We start from the raw sequence: 12,769 nt of genomic DNA, 5'->3' as shown, positions 1-12,769 counted from the left end.
TGTCTGTTGTGTTAACTGCACCTAACAAGCACCGCAGCCGCTCACCATCCGCGCTGAAACTGACTTTGACAGAACAGATCAATCAGTCGCTTCTGATTAGTTACGACAAAACAACAAGAGACTTTGAACAGGAGGTCAGACTGAATGTCAGGACAGTGATTATGATGATATAGGAAACAGAGAACAGGCAGTAAATCCTCCAGTGCTTCACACAGCAGTCCCTGCGGGAGATGAAGGGCAAAATTATGAGGATACCAATGGGAAAACATTGCCGCTAATGTTGCTAAAACTCCCCAGAGCAATATAGTATAAATATCGGGGTAATTTTTCGTCACACAAAGTTTTATAAACAAGAATTATATAAACAAACTTAAAAGCGGATGATGAATGAATCTCTGTTGAAAAATAGACCATGTAAAAAACACTTGCTGGCCCTCATGAGAGCCAGATGAAGGCTGGTGTGCTCAGTGAAAACTAACCCATCTCGCCTCATCTGGAATGAAGAACCGGCCGAGGAGAAATGGAGTGTATTAAACAAATGATGGAAATGACAGGAAGTTATGTGCTGTTTTCATCAGAGTCCGTGCCAGCGTTGATGCTGCTGATACAGGAAAGGACAGCGAACGCTGGGATCCGAAATGAGAAGCAGGATCGGGGAGGCCCAACCTCGCAGGGAGTTTGCGTGAGGAGAATTCCCAAACTAAAGCAGATCCACACACGAGGATGGAGTTGAGGACAGAAAACAGTTGAACATCTTGCCGCACACACTCATGGAGCACATCTTGAAGTGTAGAGATCATTGCAAGGACAAACCCAGAGAAGAATGTAATGAGATTCATGTAAATCATGTGATGAGAGGCCCCGGAAGACATATGGTGTGTATAAAGGCGCACACACACACACACACACACACACACACACACACACACACACACACACACACACACACACACGAACGCTTCTCTGGGCGTGTGGACAGCTGGCTTCTTAGCTTGTCCTCTATAATTGCAGAGAGTGAATTTGTGTGTGTTTGTGCAAAAAATGGCCTGGCACTTGAAGAATTGTATACATGCAGATATGCCACCAAAAAACACAACAGCAGGAAAAAAGGTGCATGCGCGCGCACACACACACACAGACACACACACACACAGACACACACACACACAGAGCACATAAAACCACCCAGAGAGAGCTCTCATAGGAGAAGGCGGCTCAGGAATGTGCGTCCACTGTTTAACCTCTCCTCTCCCGTCCTCATGTAACCTTTTCTCTGTCTCCTGCTCCGTCTGTGTCCATTGATCTAAATCAGTCCAATCGTCCATCTTCCTGTATCAACAGTACAACATAAACTGTCCACCAGCTCCATATCAGCTAAATATCACAGAGCATTTGACTGATGGATGAAGCGAGAGGCTAAACAGGAACAGAATCAAAGGAAAGGCATCATTTCCCAGGCTGTGAATCATGGTGGATGGACAGAGGCAAGCTGAGTGGAAGTAATACTTTTTGTTGAAGTCATCTAAATTTTCATGCTTGATTTGAAGCTGGGAAGTTTAAGCAGTAAAGACATGATGTGATAAATACTGAGCAACCGATGCGGTGACCCTGGGCTTCAAAATAGATGTAAGACGCCATAAATGTGATGTTGCTCCTCTTCCTTCTGCATTCTATTAACGTTACCTGCATTACTTGTTCTGCTGCATGTTCAAATAAGAATATTGATGCGACCATAACTCATTTACAGCTGGGAATAAATCCTTAGTCCGGTGTTTACAATGTAAGTGATAATGATAAATGTATTCATTCTTTATACGGTGGGGCTTTGTGTCAAGTGATACGAGAATACGTACGTACGGGTTTAGCCTAAGTTAACAAGCTAACGTGGAGGATAAAGCTCAGCTGTGTTAAAGTATTACAAACTAGAAATACTACATTTGCTGTTGTATGCCTCCATGATGTTGCTTGTCCCAGTGACCTTGACCCCCAAAACCTTCACAGATAATCTGAAACATGCAATTTAGACAGGACGGACGGCTGGACAACCTGAAAACATGGAGCCTGTGGCTTTCAGCTGGTGTGGAGGATTAAAACGCCACTTAAAACTAAACAGAAAAGTCAACTGTCAATACATAAAAATGACTCTGTCCATGATTCATAGAAGCCTGTGAATATTCATAGCTGGTAATCATCTTTTCTCTTGAAATACGTTTGGCTCCTTTAAGCTTCTACTTGTTGGACCTGCAGCTCTTATTTGTGTTCAGTGTCTGTGTTTTAGTAAAGTGTGCTACGTGCCAAATTGGTGAAACTAAAGACACACACACACACACACACACACACACACACACACACACACACACACACACCACAAAACCTTAGGTTGGAGCTGCAAGCTATAACATTTCCAGTTTAGCGCTTCAGTGAAGGAGGGCGAGAGAGTTGCTTCAGCTGGTCAGGGAGTCGCAGTGGTTCATCTTAGCCCAAACCCAAGTGTTTGTGTCTTCCTGATCTTAACAGCTGGATAAGGAACCTTGAAAAAGCTGGATAAAGATGCTTGGCTTGACTGTGAGGAAACGGACATTTTTGGACAGTTTTGCTGTTTGCTGGCTGGTTCTCTCTGCACTCTGGACCATGAAGAAGTGATTCAGGAGGGACAAAATACCTTTATGGATGTCTTTTTTGGTGAAGTTTTTGCTTGAAATGTTTAGGAATCAGGCCTTGTCAGAGGGGAGTTTCTCATTTTCAGTAGCGGTAGCAGTTCACTGATGTGGGTCTGCAGGCGGCTTCACCCCTCATTGATCATTGTTGTTCTGCAGCTTTAGTCGCTGCATCATGTTCAGTCCTGTCATCTCTCACTTATTACGAGCTACCAAGTCATCTGTCCTTGCCTCTGATATTCCTTTCGTCACATATTGTTTTCATTTGAGTCGCCTCCACATCAGTGACAGGCAAGCTGTCACACTGGAAGTTCCCCAGCCAGTGAATTATGATTGATGCTTAGCTATAGTACTTGACTATGTATTGAAGTTTAAAAAAAAAAAAAAGTGCTACAACCCATATTCAACAATACATGCACAGTGTATGGAGATCAGATGGTACTGCCAACATGAAAGTAAGAGATTGTAGTATCATTTGGCAGAAGTGGAGGGAGGAAGAACCGCCGAGGAAAGACAGATGGAGTGTTTTCATGCTGAATCAGATTGAAACTCTCACCAGCAACACGTTCTGCCATCAACCCACTCGGCTGCTTATCTAACCCAAATGTTAAACACCACCATAGCTGATATCTCTCTTCCTCTGCAACAATCTGACAGCGACAGAAAAGCTCAGCAGACTTTGCTGCTGCAGTGCTGATTTAGTGTATTGTACATGGATACGAGTGTTGGCATGCAGTATTGATACCGGACCACATTGCTGCTCTCTCTGTGCTGATGGTCCGTTCCACTTCCAAAACCACAATGGGATATGCCTCTGATACTGGCTACAAACGCACAATCAGGTTCAGCTAGTTTCTGCACCCATCCAGCACCACATCATCCATCAGCTGTGAAACAGAACAGGACGTTCCTCGTCAGAATCCATATTGGGAAGGAAACAATGGATCAGAACATCTCGAATACTTTAGTCCTGCACTGCTAGGAATTTGTATTCTTCTCAAACTGGCTACATTACCCATGAGCAGAGAGTAATACTGTAGCCTTCGGGCCCAACCAACGCTGCGGCGATGCTCCTTGGAGCAACTGATCTGTTCTCACACGGATGAATCAAGAGAATCAAAATGAGCCACTTCAACCCTGCTGCAATGCACCTATCAGCTGGCAACTGCAAATGACCCCAACTGAAGAAGAGGAATGTGAGAAAGTTCAGTGTTTACTGGTCCAATGTGTCCAAGAAGGAGGTCCTGTGTTCAGGCCAGTGGATGCTAACATATTTTCTAAGCAAACTACGACAGTTTTGATGCTGTGGCACATCCATGAATGAAAAGTAGACCCGAGGAACCATGAAGGCTCAAACGTCTGACTCGTACACTAGGAGATGGGTCTGCAGTGATGTTTCAGTCTAGTCCAAATCACAATACTATTAAAAAGTTTTCATTTGATTTACTGACCAGCTAAAACCTCTCCTTGACGCTCCTCTGACTGCGCAGCTGTCAAACCTTGAGAGGAAAGGGGCTGATAAATTCGTTGATCCGCCCTTCTATCACTCGTAATTCACAGCGCTTCACATTTACAAGCAGCGTTCGGAACTACTTCCAGCAGGTTTCCCCTCTCTGGGCCGCTCCATCGCGCTGGTGGAGATTATTGGAGCCGAGACGGAGGCGGCAGACTACTCAGGGCTTAAATAAACACTTCCACCTCCACCTGCATGTTTTTATTTACAGTTAATAACCCACCCTCCTGATACTGAGATACACTAAAACTCCATCCAGTCTCTTCTTGAATTCATTGCTCTGTCAGACAGTTTTCCACTTGTCTCCATTAGTATTCAGCGTCTGTGCAGGGACAGACTTTCCCAACAATGACTAATGAAGGGAGAATTTAATTTGGGAATACTAGGTGAACCAAGTAGGATTGTGATTTAGATTTATTATACAGGTGCAGTTTTTGCATGCAAATATATCCCAGTGAAGCCTTAAAGCATTCTGCTCCATCTTCCTCTCTCTCCTCGCCCTCCGTCGCTCACTCCTGCTCTCCCTGTCTCTTATTATCTACAGCCAATCTGCTGACCCACTTGTACTGCTGGGGATAATCTAGCTAATGGAGGAGAACCCCGGGAAAGAGAATGCAGCCGGCCGCTCCTGATGCTGTCTACTGTAAGCTCATGAATAGAGAGAAAGAGAGGGAGAGAGAGTCTGTCTTTTAGACCATGACATCATCTGTCCACCTGTTCTCTCCATTATACCCTCCTGTTCAGTCCTCAATCCTGTTTACATGACAACAGTTTTACTAAACACAGGAAAGAGCTTCCTTTGCATCAAAAAACAAAAACAAACTGTGTTTATATGGCAACGCTGTGATGATAAATCGCTCGCTAACGGATCAGAAAACGGGTCAAAATGCTGCCGTATGTATACTGGGCCAGTAGCTGGCAGTACTTAGCTACGACATGACAGTAAGCTCGCAGCTTACAGCGTGGTGGTGACAGAGGAACACACAAAGAGACAAATGAACGCTTGAAACTAGAAACTTTGGTCTGGACAGACGATGATGTGTTAAGAAACTCAGTTTGCAGCACAAACCAAGTTCGCCATTCTGTTTGTGCACGGAAGTTACAACTGAAACTGTAACAGCCACGCGTGAAACGAGGCTGTCGTCACAGCTTTCACAGGATGGGTAAATGACCAGTTTAAAGATTGTGCTCTGGAAGCCTAGTGTAGATGTTTTCAGGCCCCCAAAGGTGGCGTTATTGGGTACTGTTTGTTAACTGTAACATTTTAGCAAATATGTTGGTTTACCTTTGTGTCAAAGTGAGATAAAAGAAGTCCCCATCAATGTCACATGTCCCTCAAATGTGCTGATTTAGCCACACGAAGTGTAACCATGCAGCCTCACCCCTGGAAGCACTATGAGAGGACCAGTCAAAACCGAGTTCTACCCACTCTTCTGCTCCCCTCAGTAATGCAGTTCCTCATTGGTCCTCGTCGTTGTCGATGCTGCCGGCAATACAGAGCAGCTGGATGTGGTCTCTCTGCAGTCGCGTTCGTAGGATAAACTCAGCTGTCCATCACGTAACAGCAGAGACAGACTCAATAACAGCATATCAAACAATCTACTGTACCTCATTCAACCGACCGGATTTGACCTGTGATGGCGCCTTGATTTCTTATGCTAATTAGCCAAAGGAGCTGTCTGTCAAGGCAAGTATCCTGCCCTCGCACGCACAGGACGGGGTCCAGATGCACCAGCAGGGCTCAACCTCATGATATGGAGGGTCTCATCGGGCTACGAAATCCCTGCTTCAATCCACCATGGGAGGATGCTGATGTTGTTTGTAGTTCAGAAAACTGTCGTTTTTTTGTTGTTGGTGTTATGCTCTGTTTTATATTCAGGGGTTTGATGAGATTTAGGCATAAACTATGGTCAAGGTTGGGAAAACATTGCGGGGGACAGCGCCTGAGAAGCTAACAAACGTTTCTTAGTACTATAGGGCTGATACGCTACTTCCCTCCTTTATTTTCTCTCCGTCACCTTCTCTCTGTGATTCCTCCTTCTCGTTGCATCCCTCGGCTTTTCCTCCCCACCCTCAAACTTGTTCATTCTTCTGCTGTCCCCCAAACCAGGCTGGAGATGATCCAAAGTGTTCATCAATAAATCATGAGAAGAAGAAAGGAGAAGACGCCGAGGATTGGGTTCGGTGCTTCTCGCCTCCTTTAGAGCGACTCAATCACGAGTTTGAAATCGAAGAGGATGTGTTAAATATTTAAAGGTAGTTAAAGGCACTAAGCCTGCTTTTTAAATATCAATGCATCATGGAAGAGTTAATTGTGGTGCCGTCATATAATTTCCAGATGATTCTCATCTTTTACTACACTAAATTTATCTGACATATTTAACTAAAGCACATCAGTTCATCAATAAATAGATCTTTATTGGTATAGTTGTTGCAGGCTAAGCCTCAAGTGTGTGTCCACTGCGGAGCTGAGGCCCATTGTTATGTTTCAGACGTCACATTAACTCCTGGGCTCTTCGTAGGTGAGTGTGTAAGTCGTGTCCCTGAACCCCAGCGGTGTGCTGGTACCCACCAGTGAACACTGTTCCAGTATATCTACATCTTGTGCTGGTGCGGGAGCTCCGAGCCCTGCAGCAACATTTTTTTGTTCCATCGTTCTCTGCTGGTCCTGAACATTCATACACAAATGGCGTGAACCAATAATTCAACTATTGACCTCATTCGAGACACGACTTGGATGGACGAGTTTCTCCGTTCACGCGCCTGTTAAATACAACACAGCAAAGGTCCACGAATGACCGAGGAGCTCCTGGCATGGCGACGCTCTACGTCAGACATTGAGCTGGAATTTCACCTGCAACCTTTCTGTCCATTCGGGGTGTTTCCTGCAAATACAAGACAGCTGTGCTCAGTTTGTAACTCTCGCTGGAAGCTGGGTGAGACGTTTTAGTAGCGTGTCACCTTATCGGTGGGACCAAGTTAACGCGTGTCTGCAACACCTCAATAACCTGACCAAACTCAGAACACTCCACTTCTTCCATCGCTTACTCCAACTATGACCTTATTTGAGTCACGGTGGTCAGAAAATGCTGTTAACCTGTAATCACCTTATTCAGCATCATATCGATGAGGTTACTGTTGGTATCTTGCCGTCCGTGTAAACGTAGCCAGATGCACCATACCTCCTGTCGTGGACCAACGAGATACGGCGTGCACCACAGCCGCTATTCTATTAACATTCTCTAACTGAGACAACCTGAGGTATCAAAGCCTGCATCAGGGTTCAAATGATCCCACAGAGGATTTGCTCTGGGATGGCTGCTGCAGGGGGACAGTCTCCTCAGACACACACACACAATGAGTATTTCCAGCTGTGGTTTCTCTCCTCAAACATCAGACCAGATTAAATATTGAGAGAGTGGGATGAAGCAATCAAGCCATCGCCCCTCCTAATGGCCCCTCCTCCTCTTCCTCCTCCTCAGTCATCCACTCTCTGTCTCTGCAGGAAGGGACAAAGTGTTAAATTGGATCGATGTATTGTGGATAGGACACACTGTCTGCCACACTGCTACTGAGACTTCCTGAGCCATCGACTCTGTTGCACCAATCAATACATAATTACATAAATAAATTAAAACACCTCTAACAAGTTGTCTTTTCTTTCTTAGGACCGGTTCACCTCCTAATTGGGGAAAATCTGAGAGTCAAATGAAACTTCTCAACTAAAGATTAGCAAGAGCGTCGCTGCATCACTCCAGCATTAAATATTAGCAGGATATTTGAACGGAGAGTGGGAAGCTGTGTACGCATAAGCCTACTGAAAGGTATATTACATTTACTTATTATAACCCCACGGTGCAGATTATAGTTTCACCATCGTTATGGCAACATGGCAGTTGCTTTGCCGGACATGAATGAACACGTCAGGTTACAAACTGTGTCACACCAAACAACAACAAATGTGATGCTTGTCACGATTCCTCTTCTTGATCAGGTTTATCCTCACCGTGCCTTCAGGATGACGTTCTGTGACGCAAATGTTTTTTCTGGGCTTTTAAAGTTGTTTACTCAAATATATTTGATATATGAAACCTTTATACCATTTAGAAATGACCTAAACCCGATGCTTTCATCTAACTTGTCATGTGTCTACAGCTTTAGGATGAAGAATGTTGCCAAATGAAACCAACGACAGCTTCCTTCTATATGCACTGAAACCATAACAAGCTCATCTGACTCGGTAGATGCCAAACAAACCATTTGGAAGCGTTACCTCAGCCATTTACAGCCATAAAACAGCCTGACTGAGTCTGTCTCTTCATGCTGGCTGCTGTTAGCAGCATTTTCTCTCTTCACACACCTACGTGGGAGCATCCTGCAGCCCCTTCACCAATCAGCAGCCAAAAAGTCTCTTCCCCACCCTCCACCTGTTCCATGGAGCCACGCCGGCGCCGCCACGGCTCCCTCCTGACGGAGAAGTGATTAGCCTGCAGACATGCTGAAAAAGCAGCTTAGCTGTAATTATGGTCTCAGAGAGAAACAAACAATTTATCAGAGCCTTCCTCCACAGACTTAACAACTGTTGCCAGGATATATCAAATACCCGACAACCAGCCGTTACCTTGGTAACATTGTCTCCGTAGGGCTGGGGGCTCTCCCTACACATGAGATTGTTTTTACTGTGTTGAGGAATGGCAACATAGTGTAACGTAACACATGGACACACACACACACACACACACACACACACACACAGGAATAGGCTGCCATGTTTGCCGTCATGTTGTATATTGTACATGCTCTGATAAACACACCTATTATTGTTGCCAACAATTTCCAGCCACTATTTTTCCGACACTTCACAGTTCCAGATAAAAGCGTGACAGGAAATGAGGAGGATGTTGAGCAGCTTTATCCCTGAACGAGTCTGCAGCTCCTGGAGGAAGAGCCTTCAAGAGTCACGCGTGTACACAACAACCAAATATCTGTCTAAAGGTGTGTTTAAATGCTTTTTTGTATTCTTGTCCTGAACAAACAGCAGTTGGGTCCATACGCCACCACAGTCTGCAACCCAATATGTTCAGTAATTACAGTGAGCCGATCCGGACCGGTGTCCTCCTCTCCTGAGATGAGAGATGATACACTTCCACTCGGGCCATAGAGGCCTCAAAATCTTCATGACACGATTACTGTTGGCATGTTAATTGATTTCATCCAGCCACCACAGTTAATATTAAACTGCTCCTTTCCCATCCTCCGCACCATTGGTGCCTTCTTCTTTGTTGTGCGCTTTCTAAAATTATACAGATGGAGAAGAGTCACAAGGCTCACGAGGAGATGAGGCTGGTGTTCTCAGGTAGGCAGATTTCACCTGGCCCTCAGGCGAGGTGCCAACGGATTTCCTTTACATGCCAGGACGAAGGACTTGCTGGAGCTCGTGAGAGGACGTGAACTTCCCGCATCACAGATCCACATGCCACTCAAATCTATGTACACATTTATTACTTGTCCCAGTGTCGTATCATGTTATTGTAAATGAAATTCCCACCAGTGTGGCTGTCGGCCTCCGCCAAGCAGTTCAGCTGCAGTTAACGTCTGGAACCGAGGTTTGAAAGGTTTGAAGTCTCTGTTTTGGCGAAGTGGAGCTGATTAATGTCCCCTCACGGTGCTACTGAGATAGCGGACCGATGGATAGATACTGGAAAATGGTTTTTGTGTATTACAATGTCACACTGACCTGGGACCTTTTAGATATAATAAATATTTGGAGTTAAGTGATTTTTTTTTTTTGTCGACCTTGGAGAAAAAACATTCTCCAGAGCATTCTCCAAAATAGGATGGACAGAGGTACAGATGAACAAAATATCAAGACTCCTGCTTGCACGGATACAGAAGACCACGTATCATGATGTCACATTGACCCTTGACTTCCAAAATTGAATGAATTCATTAGTGAGTCAACGTCAATCCGAACGATCAGTCTTGCACCAAGTTGAAATGAATTCTCTCAAGACCAAATACGACGTTCACAAGAATGAAACGAATGTTCCGACGGTCAACAGATTGAATCTGCGTTTCAGGTCAGGAAACAGTAGCCAGAGCTTGCAAGGTCTGGCAAGCCGCTCAGATGCAAGTCTATCAGATTATTTTAAAGGCCTACATCAGTTTTCACCAAGGCTAACCTACAAACAGACAGAGGACCTGAAAAATTCTGTTTCCTAAATTCTAAACACAGAGAGAAATCAATTCAGATGGATTACCCAGAATATCTTCTCTTGCCTCTCCTGCCTTCCATACATTCTACATTCATTAGGTTCCTCAAACCAGCATATTAAAATATCATTTGTATGCATCAAAGCAGATTATGTCTACTGCTTAAAGATGTAGCGTTGGCACCTGTTTCCACCAGATTTGCAACAAAGTTCACCCTGTATTGTCGGTTCTTCTCAGTGGATTAGTGGCTGAGTATCACACATGAAGGTATTTCCCATCAAGATCCTTCTGCTACTCTGGCACCTGATCAGTTAGTCCTCGCTTCGCCTCAGCCAATAGAAGAGCAGCATTTACTCTCCTAAGCGCTCCATTCAAATGCAGACAACGGGAGCTGCTCACAATAAATTAATGTGTCTGTGTTGAGGTGTCACAGCATTAAAAAAGGTGAAATGTATCTCAACTCTGCTGCTGAATTATACTGCAGACAGGTCGACGCGTGCGGGCGCGTGCGCACGCACACACACACATACACACACACACACACACAAACACAGTGTTCCTGCCCTGTTCCTATTGAAGAGCAACAGAAGCTGCGACAGAAGGACGGCATTAAAACCAACAGGGGAGGCAGTGTGATGAAAATGTCAGACCAGAAGCAGCAGGCGAACTTCTGTAGCATGTTTAATCAAATTACAGAATGACTGTGTGTGTGTGTGTGTGTGTGTGTGTGTGTGTGTGCATACGTCAATGTCTAAGTGTGTCTGTAAAGTGTGTCTGGAGCAGTGATGCTGGCAACATGCAGTTTGCCGTCAGTCAGCAGGTGGCAGCACATGAACGTGCCTGTATTGCAGTATACAGCCATATACTGTACAGCACTGGAAAACACACTTTTAATCCTTTGAGAGTCTTCAACATCATTCTCGTCAAGTTAATTTCCCACAAAGCGAGTGGCAGGCTAACGTATGTCTGATTCAGCTACGCTAACACTCCATGCTCTCGCGTCAGCATCCTTCATTTTGACATGACAAATGTTGCGTACGAGGCTGAGGCTGGATGATGTATAATAAGGTATCATCATTTTCAATACCGTCTATCACACAGATGCTTCTTTTCAGTAAATCTGATGCACTGCAGTATGTTGCAAGCACCATCAGAGGGCAGGCATGGGATTTTCTGGTGTAACCAGCTAGCAGGTAGCTGAGCAGGAAGAAATGGGGAGTGGCGTTAGCACCTCAAGGGAATACAGCTGCAGGAGGACTCAGACAGACATAAAAGGAAGTGCCGCTGTCTGGGATGACTCTGGCTTTTGTCCCGATGAGGAAGGTGAGCCAGCTAACATGGGGGAAACGCGCTATTTACTTAGAAAAGGTTGTGTCTAAAGATGGAGGGGACGGTACGGCCATGTTCAAACTGCATCACTGCACAACCTGGTTGGGTTCTTGTCCGTGGTTGCACCCAATACAACCAAGCGGCACATTCATTTGAAGCAACTCATGTTTGTTCAGTCAATCAAGATGTGAAATATACTGGAAGATGAGCTTAAAATTTTGTGGAGTGACATTTTTGGACAGTTTTGCAGTTGTTAGTCATCAGTCTCTTTTAGCTTCAAGCTATGTATATAGAGTTAGTTAGTTAGTTAGTTAGTTAGTTGAGTTTCATGTCCAGTGACGGAGCCTTGTACTCGTATCAGCAAATCTAATGAAGAACAAGGAGAGAATATTTGAAGTATCCTACTACTTAAAGTGGTTAAACCAAGGCTGTACATGAACATTTACATATAAAATATATAACAGAGCTTTTGATCAGATTCATCTTACAATGAAGTGCTTCATTAAGTCAAGATTTGATTGGTTTGCTGGGAGTTTAGCAAGCTAAGATCCACCTGCTGCTTTGACACCAGCACACTAACAAGCATCGCGCCCCTAACGGATTGATTTCCCCTCAAATGTTGTGCATGTGTGTGAAGACTGTGCCTCGTGCGAGCCTCCCGTGTCTGCATGATTATGATTGGCGAACTGTGTATTTAGCGTGAGTAAGAGTGTGACTCACCCAGCCACCACTATGAAGAAGTCCAAGCGGTTCCACGTGTCTCCAAGGTAGCATTTCTTCCCAAATATCCCCAGAGCCACCATCTTGATCACCATCTCAATAGCGAAGAAAGCAAAGATGAAGTGATCGAAGGCCTGTGGAGAGACGGAGACCGAAAACAGAAGTCAGCACAAAGCTACATTCGTTCAGACTCCATTTGTCCTGCAGCACAACCCTCTTTTCTCTTTCTCCTGCTTCCAGAGGACAGAGAAAAAGACAAGAAAAGAGTTTTACCATCAGCTGTGCCACTGTTGGGGATTTAGGGCCCTCGTGAATCGATCTAGAGCTCTAAAGCACC

General features: G+C 44.8%; 1 protein-coding gene and 1 long non-coding RNA gene across 14 annotated transcripts in view; one reads left to right on the top strand and one right to left on the bottom strand.

The window, feature by feature from the left end:
- The window catches only part of cacna1g (calcium channel, voltage-dependent, T type, alpha 1G subunit), a 271,413-nt gene that overhangs the window by 148,667 nt on the left and 109,977 nt on the right, over positions 1–12,769 (bottom strand). For all 13 annotated transcript variants that reach the window (XR_015111675.1, XM_086196398.1, XM_086196399.1 and 10 more), the window contains exon 4: positions 12,433–12,566. Coding sequence is in view for 12 of the 13 variants with exons in the window: in XM_086196398.1 (XP_086052524.1) it covers positions 12,433–12,566 (134 nt within the window). In the remaining variant the exon portion in view is untranslated. The remainder of the gene's footprint in view (positions 1–12,432; positions 12,567–12,769) is intronic.
- On the top strand, positions 6,377–8,778 carry LOC147239178 (uncharacterized). The gene is made up of 3 exons (XR_015111676.1): positions 6,377–6,426; positions 7,839–7,994; positions 8,326–8,778. It is a non-coding gene; the product is annotated as an uncharacterized LOC147239178 (long non-coding RNA).

This window comes from Aulostomus chinensis, chromosome 23, assembly GCF_037954235.1.
Source record: "Aulostomus chinensis isolate RoL2024-O1b breed Wild chromosome 23, RoL_Achi_v1.0, whole genome shotgun sequence".
Lineage (NCBI taxonomy): Eukaryota > Metazoa > Chordata > Actinopteri > Syngnathiformes > Aulostomidae > Aulostomus > Aulostomus chinensis.
This window is presented reverse-complemented; position numbering and strand designations above follow the sequence as displayed.